Source organism: Anomaloglossus baeobatrachus, chromosome 2 (genome assembly GCF_048569485.1).
Source record: "Anomaloglossus baeobatrachus isolate aAnoBae1 chromosome 2, aAnoBae1.hap1, whole genome shotgun sequence".
NCBI lineage: Eukaryota > Metazoa > Chordata > Amphibia > Anura > Aromobatidae > Anomaloglossus > Anomaloglossus baeobatrachus.
In genome coordinates, this window is record NC_134354.1 from 232,747,233 (window position 1) to 232,763,257 (window position 16,025).

The following is a 16,025-nucleotide window of genomic DNA, read 5'->3' on the forward strand; positions in this document are numbered from 1 at the left end:
GAGAGAGGGGCTGAAGCCACCACTGAAGAGAGCTCCTGGTCTGCGGCGACAGAGCCACTAGCTTGTGCAAGGAAGAGGTCCGCTTGTCCCAACAGCGGAGAATGTCCAGCTGCAGGGGACGCAGATGGAACTGGGCAAAGGGAACCGCTTCCATTGACGCCACCATCTGACCCAGCACCTGCATGAGGTGCCTGATGGAATGACGGCGGGGCTTCAACAGAGAGCGCACCGCCAGATGAAGGGACTGCTGTTTGACTAAGGGCAGCTTCACAAGTGCCGGCAGGGTCTCGAATTTCATCCCTAGGTACGTAAGTTCCTGGGTCGGGGACAAAGTGGACTTGGGCAGATTGACAAGTCACCCGAATTGGACAAGCGTGGCGAGAGTGAGCGAGACGCTCCGCTGGCAGTCTGCACTGGATGAGGCCTTGACTAGAAGGTCGTCCAGGTAAGGGATTACTGCCAACCCCTGGAGATGCAGGACCGCAACCACTGCTGCCATGACCTTGGTGAAAACACGAGGGGCCGTGGCTAACCCGAAGGGGAGAGCCACGAATTGGAAATGTTCCTCTCCGACTGCAAAGCGTAGCCAACGTTGGTGGGAAACCGCAATAGGCACATGCAGATAGGCATCTCTGATGTCGATGGATGCCAGGAAATCTCCTTGGGTCATTGAGGCAATGACCGATCTTCAGAGATTCCATGCGAAAGCGCCGCACCTGAACATGCTTGTTGAGAAGCTTGAGATCCAGGATGGGCCGGAAAGAACCGTCCTTCTTGGGGACTAGGAAGAGGTTTGAGTAAAAACCTCTGAACCGTTCCCGGGCGGGAACCGGAACAATTACACCGTTGGCCTGCAAGGATGCCACGGCCTGTGAGAAGGCGGCGGCTTTGGAGCAGGGGGGAATGGACAGAAAAAATCTGTTTGGCGGGCTGGAAGAAAATTCTATCCTGTAGCCGTGGGAGATGATATCCCGCACCCACTGATCGGAGACGTGCTGAAACCACACGTCGCCAAAGTGGGAGAGCCTGCCACCGACCAAGGACGTTGCTGGCGCAGCCAGATAGTCAAGAGGAGGCTGCCTTAGTGGCAGTTGCTCCTCCGTTCTTCTGAGGACGCGGCTTCGCGCGCCAGTTGGGTTTACGATCCTTGGCTGAGTTAGTGGACGAGGCTGAGGGCTTAGAGGATGACCAGTTAGAGGAACGAAAGGAACGAAACCTCGACTGGTTCCTGCCCTGGACAGGTTTCCTGGTTTTAGTTTGTGGCAAGGAAGTACTCTTCCCGCCAGTAGCTTCCTTAATAATTTCATCCAGTTGTTCACCGAACAGCCGGGACCCAGCAAAGGGGAGCCCAGCAAGGTACTTCTTAGAAGAAGCGTCTGCTTTCCACTCTCGAAGCCACAAAATCCTGCGGATCGCGAGAGAATTAGCGGAAGCCACCGCCGTGCGGTGAGAAGCCTCCAGAATGGCAGACATGGCGTAGGATGAAAAAGCTGAAGCCTGGGAAGTTAAGGCAACCATCTCGGGTATAGAGTCCCTGGCAAGGGAATGTATCTCCGCCAGATAGGCAGAGACTGCCTTAAGAGCCCACACTGCTGCAAAAGACGGGGAGAACGAGGCTCCTGCCGCCTCATATACAGATTTGGCCAGAAGGTCAACCTGGCGGTCAGTGGGATCCTTAAGAGAGGTGCCATCGGCCACAGATACGACTGTCCGGGCTGAGATTCTAGACACCGGAGGGTCTACCTTTGGGGACTGAGCCCACTCCTTAACCACCTCTGGTGGAAAGGGAAAACGGTCATCAGAACTACGCTTTGGGAAGCGTTTGTCAGGACAGGTCCTGGGCTTGGTAACAGTGGCCTGAAAACTGGAGTGGTTAAAAAACGTACTCCTAGCTCTCTTAGGAGAGGTAAACTGGTGTATTTCTACCAGAGAGGCTTGTTCCTCTGACACTGGGGGATTGAGGTTCAGAACGGAGTTAATGGATGCAATCAAGTCACTAACATCCGCATCACTCTCAGATAAGTCAATGGGGTACATAGAGGTAGCGTCTGAGCCCACAGTAAAAGTATCCTCCTCGCCCTGCAATTCAGCTTGTGAATCAGAGCCGTGGGACAAGGAAGGAGAAGGGTCCTAAAACATGCTCTGAGAGCTCTGCAGAGCTCGGAGCAGCAGAGGCGCCCTGAGAAGCGGGCTGATGCATGGTCAGCAGAGTCCGGGACAGTTGTCCCATGGAGTCGGCAAAAGACTGGGAAATAGCTCTGGAAAAAGATGCTACCCAAGCCGGGGGTTCAGCCACCGGGGCCGGAGCAGCCGGAGGGACCCCTGAAGAGGCTCCAGGCTGAGGCACCACCATGTTAGAGCAGGCATCACAGTGTGGATAAGTGCTCGGTTCTGGCAAAATGAGCTTACATGCAGTGCATATAGCGTACAGCTTAGCAGACTTGCTCCTAGTGACAGACATGCTGCTGAGGTGGAGGTTCTGCAGTAAAGAATACACTCCTGTAGAATGACCCCCTAAGAGTGTATAATAAAGCCCACAACCAGAGGTTGTGGCTTACCAGACCGTGTGTGCCCTCCGGATTCCACAGCTCGGACCCCCAGTGAAGCTTCTGCTTTCCAGGATGCAGAGCTGCAGCAGCCAGCGCCGATCAGAGAACGCTGATAAAATGGCTCTGGAGTGAGGAGGGGGGCGGGGATTAGCCCAAGAGCGGGAAACCGGAGGGCCAAGAAGATATACAGGGGAGGGAAACATCTCCTCAGAGAGGAGTGTCCTCCCCTCTGCTGAACGGCCGGTGGGCGGCGCCACACTGTTCCCTTGCATTGCAGGGGAAGCTGAAACCGAAACTAGGCCGCATCTGAAGCCGGGGCCTAGATTTTTACATGCGGCCGACGAGCAGGCACCCTCGGCGCGGTTCTCAGGAAAAATCCAGAGAACCGGCCGGAAATCACAAGTGACAAAACACACTCTCCCCACAATAAATGTACCTGGGACCCCTGAAAAGCGTCTCCATACTTAGCTTTTGAGACGCAGGGCCATGTCCCTGGGAGAGGGTTAAGCGCTCCGTCCGGCAGGAACCTGCAGGGCTGCGGATGGAGACCGGTCTTCTGCAAAGCAGAGAGGACCGAGATGGCTCCCACTTCAAGCCAGAGCCCCAGGGGATGGTGAAGGAGCGCGGCATGTGAAGGCTCCAGCCTTGTAAAGTCAACCTTAACAGCACCGCCGACACAGTGGGGTGAGAAGGGACATGCCGGGGGTCCAGATTGGACCCGCTTTTCTTCCATATCTTTGAAATCAAAAAATCAAAAATCAGAGAATGCATGTGTGTGTGACCTCCTGAAACACAAAGCATTGAACTGGTTAGATTGTCATCCAGGGGGTGTATATAGCCCGGAGGGAGGAGCTACACGTTTGAGTGTAGTACTTTGTGTGTCCTCCGGAGGCAGAAGCTATACACCCATGGTCTGGGTCTCCCATAAGGAACGATGAAGAAATAGATTTTTAATAAAGAATATTTTAAATATACTGTATATTGTTTACTCCACCATGGAGTAGTGCTTTAAATCTTGGTTTCCTGCCCATACTCTTATACTTACCCGCCACGGTGTTCATCTTTTATCACCACTGCTCCTGTTGGTCTCCGGCAGTTTGTCACCTGCCGGCTGCTCCAGTGTTTCATGGAGCGAGCTGGAGGTCTCTTGTCAATGCAACTCTATGAGAGCCTCATTCTGGCTCTTATAGATTTGCATTGAGAGCTTGTGACGTAACATCTGACTTTTGGACAATCAGAAATAGGGGTCACAAGATGGCATTGCGGGACCGAGCACTACGATAAATTAGTTGAAAAATTGCTGAAGTAAATGTGGTAACACAATCATAACACACATCTTTTGTGTATCATGTGAATGAGCATCCGGTATAAACTATGTGTACAGCAAACAGAGCATTTCTTACCTCGACCACGGTTTGAGCTGGATGAAGTCGAAAGTTGATTGTAGCTCTTGCCATAGCAGGAATCACATTTGACTAAATGAAAAAACACACACACACACATATATATATTATATATATTATATATATATATATATATGGGATAGATTAAATATATTTCCTAATGTTCTCATAAATAGGATGTTAGAAAGAGTCAGGACTGGTAGTTTTTGTAACTTCCATCTACCTGGTTCTACTGTATATGTATATCTCAGTTTACATCTCTACTACATTTTTGGTTGTAGTTACTCTTTGACGGACATAACATTATCCTATACCCTATTCTATCATGTGTACTAGTAGAAACCTATTGGGCCCACAAAATACGTTACTCCAGGATCCTTCAAGAAAGAATATTTAGGAATCTGTCATAGCACAGTTAGAAGTGGAAATCATGATGCTATTTTGAAGAAAACCTTAAGGCCACATGTAAATGTTGAGTATTTGGTCAGTTTTTTACCTCAGTTTTGTAGGCAAAAGCAGGAGTGGCACAATCAGAGGAATAGTATAACAGAAACACGAGCACCACTACTGCAATTTTTACCCACTTCTAGTTTTTTTTTTTTTATAAATTCTTTATTTAAGCGTAAAAACTCAAATACGCTTTGTGTGCACGTGGCCCAAAGAGGTATTTCTGGAGTTAAAGTTTAATTATCCTTTAAAGAAGACTTGTCACTCCATTCATGCTGCTCAAGCCATGGACAGCAGGAATCAGACCCTGGCTATACGATTACAGACAAGTGTATTTTTCTCTGAAATGCTCTGGTGCTTGGAGAGCTGGCTGGCTTCTCCATTTGATTGGCCGGTCTCTCCTTGTACACTTACGGGAGAGGCCCATCAATCAACTGGAGCCGTGTGAGTAGAAGTTGGCCAAGTTGTGCTGTACTACTCCAGCCTCTCCGTATAATCCCTAGCTCTACAAACCATGTTTTCTCTGAAAAAACATATCATTCATGCTGCACGTTGTTTGCTCAATGAATCAGGTGACAGGTTCCCTTTAATGTTCATCCAGGCACAAAGACCTTTTCACAAGTCTACTCAGAGTATGTTATTCAATCATTAGATCACCTGTATCAAAATTCTTCATATCTGATTATTCTAAGCCCCAATTATTATGCATTGCATTCATTTTGTATTGTCCAGTGTCCCTCACTTCACACACTGTGAAGGGAGCAGCACTGATGACATTGCGTACACACATACCTGACACGGTGCATAATGATCAATAGGTATCACACACCTGTACTATTTCATTAGAATAGCACAAAGCGCAATAACTGTCGATCATACAGGTGCCCTGCAGCTATGTATACACAAAGGTGATTGGCACCACTTGTCTCCCGATGTGGATGTGAGCATTGCTAGACAAGTCCGAATACCAGGACCTGGCATTGCATTATAATAATGGATGCCACTGATTATTTCATTGACTAATGATAATGTCAGTCACAATGGAAACAAGGACTTCCTAATCATACATTGCACAGTACCTTTACGCCAGCATTGAAGATGGTTGCAGCAGTTGTTGTGCGCACTATGGCATTAGTGGATGGAGTCTGCTCCAGCACTCTAAATAGAAAAATTAAAATTGCATATTTTAAATAACTGTCTAAAAAGTAAGAAAACACCCATATCAAATTACAATTGTTTGGCAGAAGGTGAACTGATTTCAGACAAGATGTGGGTAAGAGAAATGACAACCGTCTTGAATGCTGCCATCTTAGATTTAACTTTAGTGTTTCAAAAGGAAAGTGTGACACATCAAACTTTACAGAATTTTAAAAGAAAAATACTGCTGTCTTTCATATTAATGTTACTTTATCCATTCTCATGGTAAAACTGTGATTATTCTTTTCTTTTTCGCTCCTAATTGGGAGACCCAGACAGTGGGTGTATAGCTACTGCCTCTGGAGGCCGCACAAAGAACTACACTTAAAAGTGTAAGGCCCCTCCCCTTCTGGCTATACACCCTCCCGTAGGAGTACGGATTCCTCAGTTTTAGCTTTGTGCGAAGGAGGTCAGACACGCACGCATAGCTCCATTGTTTTTAGTCAGCAGCAGCTGCTGACTATGTCGGATGGAAGAAAAGAGGGCCCATACAGGGCTCCCAGCATGCTCCCTTCTCACCCCACTGTATGTCGGAGGTGTTTGTAAGGTTGAGGTACCCATTGCGGGTACGGCGGCAGGAGCCCACATGCTGATTCCTTCCCCATCCCTTTTTACAGGGCTCTGGGTGAAGTGGGATTTACTGGTCTCCAGGCACTGAGACCGTGCTCCATCTACAGCCCCTGGAGAAGATGCTGGATGGAGCGGAGTACATCAGGGACATGGCCCTGCTTCCTCAAGGTACTCTGTGTCCCCGTGCATTTGGCGCTCACACCGCAGCATGCTGGGTGTTGTAGTGCGCCGGGGACATCAGCGCTGCGGCGCTTGTGCCATGGCCTCATTCAGCTTCGCTGAAGCAGGCACACTTCTGGGAATCGGTCGCGCCGGCCGCTGGGACTGCGGCGCGGCTGGCACTTGTGGTGCGCCGGGGACTTCAGCGCGGGCCGCGCTTTTACGGCGGCCGCGCTGATAACTCGAGTCCCCGGCTTTTGCGGCCTGCTTCCGTTCGTTCCCGCCCCCAGACCTGCCAGTCAGGAGAGGGGCGGGACGCTGGTCAGTGCATCAGCGCCGAGGGCTGGAGTCGTTTTTACATACTCCAGCCCTCACAATAGGCACAGAGGGGACACTGTTTCCCGCACTTTTGTTTAGGAACTCCCACGGACCGCCCCTCTCCACAGACGCCGGCAGCCATTCCTGCTGACACGCTGAGCTGCAGAGGGGAGCCGGGGAGACCCAGACAAGGAATTCTGCGCCTCTTACCCGCTATTCAGCGGGCGGTAAGCAGCCCTCAGGGCTCACCCCCTCTTGTGCCAGTAGTATTCTTAGTATTTTGTTTCTACAAATACTTTGTATTGCATAGCGCTGGTCGCCCTTTGGCTATAGACTCTCTCACATTGCAGAGAGCCAGCAGCATGTCGTCCGTAAAACGCAAGGGTGCCAAGGCACAGACATTATATGCTTCCTGCACCGCATGTGGGACTTTTCTACCGGCAGGCTCCACGGACCCCCATTGTGTGCAGTGCTCGGCCCCTGCGGCGCTTGCACAGTCGGGACCTCTGCTGGACGTGACCCAGGGTGTACCACCTGTGAATGCTGTCCAGGTGACAGGAACTGAGTTTGCAGCTTTTGCTGACAGAATGTCTCTCACTATGTCACAAATTCTTGACACATTGCGAGCTAGGCCTGTACTTCAGGCCACGGACACTGTGCAATCATTGCCCCCTGGTCCCCCTCAGCTGAATTACCTCCAAGCTCCGGGACGGGCACATACACCTCAGGGTGAAGACTCTGACTCGGACGATGGCCCCGGGCAGCCTAAGCGGGCTCGCTATGACGGGCCTTCACATTCATCTCAATGGTCAGGATCCCAGCGAGATGAATCTATGGGTGATGAGGCGGACGTAACTGATCAGGATTCTGATCCTGGGACCGCTCTCAATCTAGATACACCAGATGGTGACGCCATAGTTAATGATCTTATATTTAACATCAATAAGATGTTAAATATTTCCCCACCAGCTCCTCTTGTAGAGGAGTCAGCTTCGCAGCACGAGAGAATCCATTTCAGATACCCTAACCGTACATTAAGCACTTTTCTGGACCACGCTGACTTTAGAGACGCAATCCAGAAACCCCACGCTTATCCTGAAAGGCGTTTTTCTAAACGGCTTAAAGATACACGCTATCCTTTTCCCCCTGAGGTGGTCAAGGGTTGGACCCAGTGTCCAAAAGTGGATCCTCCAATTTCCAGGCTTGCAGCTAGATCCTTGGTTGCAGTTGAAGATGGAGCGGCACTTAAAGATGCCACTGACAGGCAGATGGAGCTCTGGCTGAAATCCATCTATGAAGCGATTGGAGCGTCGTTAGCGCCATCTTTTGCGGCCGTATGGGCACTCCAAGCTATCTCAGCCGGGCTTGCGCAAGTCGACTCAGTCACACGTGCATTTGCCCCGCAGGTAGCACCATTGACCTCGCAAATGGCGGCATTCGCGTCGTACGCGATTAATGCTGTTCTTGACGCTACAAGCCGCACGGCAGTGGCGTCAGCCAACTCCGTTGTTTTGCGTAGGGCCCTGTGGTTGAGACATTGGAAAGCAGATTCTCATTCCAAGAAGTGCTTAACCAATTTGCCTTTTTCTCGTGACCGATTGTTTGGAGAGCGTTTGGATGAAATCATCAAACACTCCAAGGGTAAGGACTCATCCTTACCGCAACACAGACAAAACAAACCCCAACAGAGGAAGGGTCAGTCTGGTTATCGGTCCTTTCGAGGACCGGGCAGGTCCCAATTCGCCTCGTCAAAAAAGACTCAAAAAGACCAGAGACGCTCAGATTCTTGGAGGTCTCAGTCACGCCCAAAAAGGACAGCCGGAGGAACCGTTGCCAAGACGGCGTCCTCCTGACTTGCAGTCTCCGATTCCCACACCCGCGGTCGGTGGGAGGCTTTCCCACTTTGGCGACATTTGGCTGTCACGCGTCAAAGACCGTTGGGTGAGGGATATTCTGTCTCACGGGTACAGGATAGAGTTCAGTTCTCGTCCGCCAACTCGTTTCTTCAGAACTTCTCCACCACCAGACCGAGCCGATGCTCTGTTGCAGGCGGTGGCCGCTCTAAAGGCGGAAGGAGTGGTGACCTCCGTCCCTCTTCAGGAACAAGGTCACGGTTTTTACTCCAATCTGTTTGTGGTCCCAAAAAAGGACGGATCGCATCGACCCGTCCTGGATCTAAAGTTGCTCAACAGACACGTAAAAGTCAGGAGGTTCCGGATGGAATCCCTACGCTCCGTCATAGCCTCAATGTCTCAAGGAGATTTTCTAGCATCAATAGATATCAAAGATGCGTATCTCCACGTGCCGATTGCACCAGAGCATCAGCGTTTCCTACGCTTCGTCATACACGACGAACACCTGCAGTTCGTAGCGTTACCTTTCGGTCTGGCAACAGCCCCCCGGGTCTTCACCAAAGTCATGGCAGCAGTAGTAGCTGTTCTGCACTCGCAGGGTCACTCGGTCATCCCGTATCTAGACGACCTGCTTATAAAGGCACCCTCTCAAGAGGCATGCCAGCACAGTCTGAAGGTGGCACTAGACACTCTCCAGAGTTTCGGGTGGATTATCAACTTTCCAAAGTCTCATCTAACCCCGACCCAATCTCTGACTTATCTTGGCATGGAGTTTCATACTCTCTCAGCGATAGTGAAGCTTCCACTGGACAAGCAGTGCTCGCTACGGACTGGAGTGCAATCTCTCCTTCAGAGCCAGTCGCACTCACTGAGGCGCCTCATGCATTTCCTAGGAAAGATGGTAGCAGCAATGGAGGCAGTCCCGTTCGCGCAGTTTCATCTGCGCCCTCTACAATGGGACATTCTACGCCAATGGAATGGGAAATCGACGTCCCTCGACAGGACTGTCTCCCTCTCTCAGACTGCCAAGGACTCTCTGCGTTGGTGGCTTCTCCCCACCTCATTGTCACAGGGAAAGTCGTTCCTTCCCCCGTCCTGGGCAGTGGTCACGACGGATGCGAGCCTATCAGGGTGGGGAGCGGTGTTTCTCCACCACAGGGCTCAGGGGACGTGGACTCAGGAAGAGTCCACCCTGCAGATCAATGTTCTGGAAATCAGAGCAATCTATCTTGCCCTGCGAGCCTTCCAACAATGGCTGGAAGGCAAGCAGATTCGGATTCAGTCGGACAATTCCACGGCGGTGGCGTACATCAACCACCAAGGGGGAACACGCAGTCGCCAAGCTTTTCAAGAAGTCCAGCGGATTTTGACGTGGGTGGAAAGCAGAGCGTCCACCATATCCGCAGTTCACATCCCAGGCGTGGAAAACTGGGAAGCAGACTTTCTCAGTCGCCAGGGCATGGACGCAGGAGAATGGTCCCTTCACCCGGACGTGTTTCAGCAGATCTGTTGCCGCTGGGGGACGCCGGACGTCGATCTGATGGCGTCACGGCACAACAACAAGGTCCCAGTTTTCATGGCACGGTCTCACGATCACCGAGCACTGGCGGCAGACGCCTTGGTTCAGGATTGGTCGCAATTCCGACTCCCCTATGTGTTTCCACCTCTAGCATTGTTACCCAGAGTTCTCCGGAAAATCAGGTCCGACTGCCATCGAGCCATACTCGTCGCTCCAGATTGGCCAAGAAGGTCGTGGTACCCGGATCTGTGGCATCTCACGGTAGGCCAACCGTGGACACTACCAGACCGTCCAGATTTGCTGTCTCAAGGGCCGTTTTTCCATCTGAATTCTGCGGCCCTGAACCTGACTGTGTGGCCATTGAGTCCTGGATCCTAGCGGCCTCAGGTTTATCTCATGAAGTTGTTGCCACAATGAGACAGGCTAGAAAACCATCCTCAGCTAAGATCTATCACAGGACGTGGAAGATATTCTTAGCGTGGTGCTTGGCTCAAGGGTTTTCTCCCTGGCCATTTGCATTGCCAATTTTTCTTCCTTCCTGCAGTCTGGGTTGGAAAAAGGTTTGTCGCTTAGCTCTCTTAAGGGTCAAGTCTCCGCGCTATCCGTATTCTTTCAGAAGCGCTTGGCACGGCTTTCTAAAGTACGCACGTTTCTCCAAGGAGTTCGTCATATCGTTCCTCCTTACAGACGGCCATTGGAACCCTGGGATCTGAACAAGGTTCTCATTGCTCTCCAGAAGCCGCCTTTCGAGCCTTTGAAAGAGGTTCCCCTTTCTCGGCTTTCACAAAAGGTAGTTTTTCTTGTGGCGGTCACGTCTCTTCGAAGAGTGTCCGAGCTAGCGGCGTTATCTTGCAAATCTCCCTTCCTGGTGTTTCACCAAGACAAGGTAGTACTGCGTCCAATTCCAGAGTTTTCTCCCAAGGTGGTTTCTTCCTTTCATCTCAATCAGGATATCACTTTGCCATCTTTGTGTCCGCATCCAGTTCACCAATTTGAAAAGGGTTTACATCTGTTGGACCTGGTGAGAGCACTCAGGATTTACATTTCTCGCACGGCGTCTCTACGCCGTTCTGATGCGCTCTTTGTCCTAGTCGCTGGTCAGCATAAGGGATCGCAAGCTTCCAAATCCACCCTGGCGCGGTGGATCAAGGAACCAATTCTTCACACATACCGTTCTGCTGGGCTTCCGATTCCATCTGGACTGAAGGCCCATTCTACCAGAGCCGTGGGTGCGTCCTGGGCATTGCGGCATCAGGCTACGGCTCAGCAAGTGTGCCAGGCGGCTACCTGGTCGAGTCTGCACACGTTTACCAAACACTATCAAGTGCATACCTACGCTTCGGCAGATGCCAGCCTAGGTAGACAGGTCCTTCAGGCGGCGGTGGCCCACCTGTAGGAAGAGGCTGTCTGACAGCCCGTTCATGTGGTATCTTTTTACCCACCCAGGGACTGCTTTTGGACGTCCCACTGTCTGGGTCTCCCAATTAGGAGCGAAAAAGAAGAAGGGAATTTTGTTTACTTACCGTAAATTCCTTTTCTTCTAGCTCCAATTGGGAGACCCAGCACCCGCCCTATTTGTTCTTAGGGTTTCGTTTTTCGGGTGCACATGTTGTTCATGTTGTTTCTTAAGTTCTCCGATCTTGTTATCGGATTGAATTTGTTTTTGAAACTGTTATTGGCTTTCCTCCTTCTTGCTTTGGTACTAAAACTGAGGAATCCGTACTCCTACGGGAGGGTGTATAGCCAGAAGGGGAGGGGCCTTACACTTTTAAGTGTAGTTCTTTGTGCGGCCTCCAGAGGCAGTAGCTATACACCCACTGTCTGGGTCTCCCAATTGGAGCTAGAAGAAAAGGAATTTACGGTAAGTAAACAAAATTCCCTTCTTATACAGGTGATGTAAAGGATGACTTTGTTCTAAACATAGATCAACCCACTCCAACCATACACAACACTCAATACCTACATTGCAGTTGCCAAACTTTGTCAAATGCCAATAAACAGGTTCTGCCACCAACAAACACAAGATTTTACAGACTGAATGAGATCTGCAGTTCTGATCTCATTCAGTCAGTAAAATATAATCTCTGGAAGGCCGTGCCTCAATTGAGAGAATTTTGTCCACCTGTCAATCACACTGGAACAAAACACAGATGCTACGACGTCTGACCCAGGATGATCCACACTGTCACATAGAATAGGTGGTACAGTAACCCTCGTTTTCCTTGTCAAATGTTGTGATGGCAAGAAGTTTGGCAACTGCACTTGTTGTAATGGACATCTTGTTTAGCTGGAATTTTTTTTAAAATCTTCCAGATGACTCAGGTTCCTTGTTTTCAAGAATTGACAACAATTTCATAACATTCTGCTTGGGATATTGCAATGTCATATCGCCTGTATGGAAGAAAAAAAAAATCATGTTAATTTAACTTTACCCATTCTCTTTTAATTTATCTAGGAGGCCACATGGCACATGAAATACATAATATAGAGTAGAACCCCCCTATTGAGATTTGCCGTGACTTGGCAGGGGTGGCTCAAAGAATTGATCAATTATTTGCTAAAAATCTCATTTTGTATTATAGTACAGTTGGAATAAATCCGTGAATTTGCACTTTTTATATTATTTTTCTCTGTTTGGTTGTAGTTATCCTACATTGGTCTGGTGGCTGGTCACCACCATGCCATACATGCCTGACGTTGGTTTGCAATATATTCCTCCTGTTGGTGGCTGTTTACATTCAGTTGCCTCACCCTTTTTCCACAGGCATTGCTAATTAAGCACCATACTTGGGTCTGGTCCGCCTTTATTTATGGTTGCGGGTCTAGCACTGTGAAGGTCAGTTCTGACATAATCCTGGTGTGTGTGGCATCTGCTGCACATGCTGGGACCTGGCTGCCTTTTATCCGCAGTAGCCTCTTTTTGCAACATGGAAGCGGTTATACCCAGGTTACAGGTATGTGTGCTGCAATATGGTTCTGCTTTTAATTTATTTATCTAGGAGGCCACATAGCAAATGAAATACATAATATAGAGTCGGAGCCCCCTATTGAGATTTGTCGTGAAGTGGCAGGGGTGGCTCAAAGAGTTGATCAATTATTTGCTAAAAATCTCATTTTGTATTATAGTACAGTTGGAATAAATCTGTGAATTTGCACTTTTTATACGATGCATGCCACTCTCAGATAGTGCTGGCTCCCTTTCCATTCTGATGAAGCACGCCACATTTATTCTGGTAAGATTTCCAAACATTTACTTTTCCATTTGAATAACTTAAGAGGAATCCAAAATGGTGGCACTCATGAGGACTGCCATGCTGGTAACATGATCAGGTGTCTCCCTCCCCTTCACAGCTTGTATCTAAAATTAGGTCACCCATGCCAAGACGTTTTAAATTAATATTGGTGTTGTCTTACTTTTGGGACATCCTATATATGATATACATCTGCACTTCTTACCTACTGATGATTGGAGAGAAGAGCCAGAGGTTTGCCATCATGACATTCAGTGGAAATGCAAACTGTAAAACACAGACTGACAATCACAATGTATATGCAAAGATACTGTTATTCAGCTTTACTGGCCAAGATAAGTTTTTTTTTTAAAAAGCGTATGTCAAATTTTCCTCACTATAAAGCCCCCGTCACATTTAGCGACTTACCAGCGATCCCGAAAACGATGCAACCTGATAAGGATCGCTGGTAAGTCGCTGGGAGGTCGCTGGTGAGATGTCACACAGTCAAACCTTACCAATGACACAGTAACGATATAGGTCGCAGTAGCGACCTGTATAACGATCTCTGCTGTCATTGGGACCCTGTCACACAGTGTCAAACATAGCGATGCGTCCTGCCCAGCAGGACATCGCCTTTGAAGAAAATGGTTCAGGACATTCAGCAACGACCGGCGACCTCACTGCAGGGGTCAGGTCGTTGCTGGATGTCACACATAATGAGATCGCTAGTGAGATCGCTGTTGCGTCACGAAAACCGTGACTCAGCAGCGATGTCGCTAGCGATGTCACTTAGTGAGACGTGGCCTTAAGGCTACGTTCCCATGATGATCTTTTAGTGAGTCAAAAACTAAGTATCTTCCAGTTCCAGCAAAGTGGACGGGATTATAAACATCTCATGTCCACTAAGCCAAATACCAGGAAGCATCAGAAACAAAAGCAGCTGTATTTAAACATCATACCAAAAAGACAAAAAAAAATGCAGGGTCAAAAACACAAAAAAACCACGAGTAACCTAATTTAAATATGTGTAGAAAATCTGCAACATTAAAAACTCATCAAAAGGACATCGTAGGAACGTAGCCTTGTTGTCAAAAAAATATGGTACTTTTTTTTCCCTAGAAACAATACTACAATGTTTTTTTTATCCACAAACCTTAGAAGCAATTTATTTTTTAAGTTGACATGGCTGTTTTATTTAGGTGAAGTTGTATGATTATATTTCTGGGGGAAAAAGTGAATTTTGGCATTTTTTATATTCTGTACTGTTCACATTTTACGCACCATGGGAATTAATTCCTAAGTTTATTACATAATGTCTGCCCTGGAATACATAAGTTATTTCATTTCTTATTTTTTTTTTTGAGTCATAAATTTTGTTTCAAAGTACAGTTTTTCAATGAAAAAAGGGCATACATAGGTACCCCGAAATACGAGCAAACCCAGCAGCCAGCCATACAGAGCTCACAGGCAGAGCTGATCTGGATCTGTGAAGGTTATGAAATACAATTGTGAGGACTCTAGCCAGTCACTGCCATGTCCTTAATCCCATTACTGCCATTCTATGCAGTAGGAAAATATAATGTTGTCATAATAGAAGTATTAAAAGTGCATGACATTGGTACTGTGGGAGGCACAGCAGTCTTGTAGCACTGGGGCCCTGGGTTCAAATCCCACCAAGAACAACATCTGCAAGGAGTTTGTATGGGTTTCTGCCAGGTTCTCCGGTTTCCTTTTACACGCCAAAGACATACTGAAAGGGAATTTAGATTGTGAGCCCTATGGGGAGGGTGTTTCTAATGTATGTAAAGTGCTGTGGAATAAGTTAGCACTGTATAAAAATAAAGATTTTTATAATTAATTAAATTCTTACCTCTCCTGCGAGATGCTCAAACATGGCAGCCTCTGGACCTTCACCAAACATATTTGGCATAGGACTTCTTTCTAATCTGTGTATTTTTAAAAATTATAACATTGTAAGGGTATAATTAATTAAATAATTAAAAAAATAAATATTTTGGTTTCTGGAAATAAATCTTATTTGATTTGTTGAAATGTGTAAATTTCTTATGGTTTCCAAGATCTCAGCTAGAGGCCATTCAATGGAACGTTTAGAGAAAAAGTACATCTTGGTCATGTGATGCTCACAGCTAGTATAAGTCCGTAGCATGAGAAGTTATCTCCTTATCTGGACTAATAAAGATTCCCATTTAATGACTACAAGCACAGAGAAAACTATGCATGTTCCAATGCTTTTGGGGCGAAAACCTGTCTATGCTATATGGAAGCCATAATCAAAAAATTACCTATTGTTTAAATCATAAGTGAGGAGTGAGCACTACCATGCTTGGGTGCTCGGTACTTGTGTCAAGCAGCTGGATGCTCGGATGGGTGCCACTCCAATACCAAAGTATAATTGAAGTCAATGGGGAACTTGCAGAAAAATGCTCGAGTTCCCCACTGACTTCCATTATACTCGGGTACTCGATGCCCATCCGAGTATCCAACTGCTTGTTACGAGTACAAACCACCCGAGCATGGTAATGCTCACTCATCACTAATCACGTGGTCAATTTATATTTTTTATATGATGAGAGAGGCAATTTTTTTTTTTTTTACTCCATATCACAATCTGTAGTAAAAACACAAATCTTGCAATTTTTCTCACTATCCACTGGGGCTTTTTCAGACTTCAACTTCCGGTAGTTTCAGCAAATCCACATGTACTTTAGCCACAATGAACATTACCTGACCTTATCCTTTTTTTATTGAAACATCTA

The 16,025-nt window shown here is 47.9% G+C and overlaps 1 protein-coding gene across 1 annotated transcript in view; it reads right to left on the reverse strand.

Moving 5' to 3' along the window:
• PM20D1 (peptidase M20 domain containing 1) overlaps positions 1-16,025 on the reverse strand; it is a 124,667-nt gene that overhangs the window by 38,617 nt on the left and 70,025 nt on the right. Inside the window, exons 7-10 of the mRNA XM_075333685.1 lie at positions 15,119-15,194; positions 13,472-13,533; positions 5,479-5,557; positions 3,953-4,024 (exon numbers count right to left, since the gene is read on the reverse strand). Coding sequence (XP_075189800.1) covers positions 3,953-4,024; positions 5,479-5,557; positions 13,472-13,533; positions 15,119-15,194 — 289 coding nt within the window. The remainder of the gene's footprint in view (positions 1-3,952; positions 4,025-5,478; positions 5,558-13,471; positions 13,534-15,118; positions 15,195-16,025) is intronic.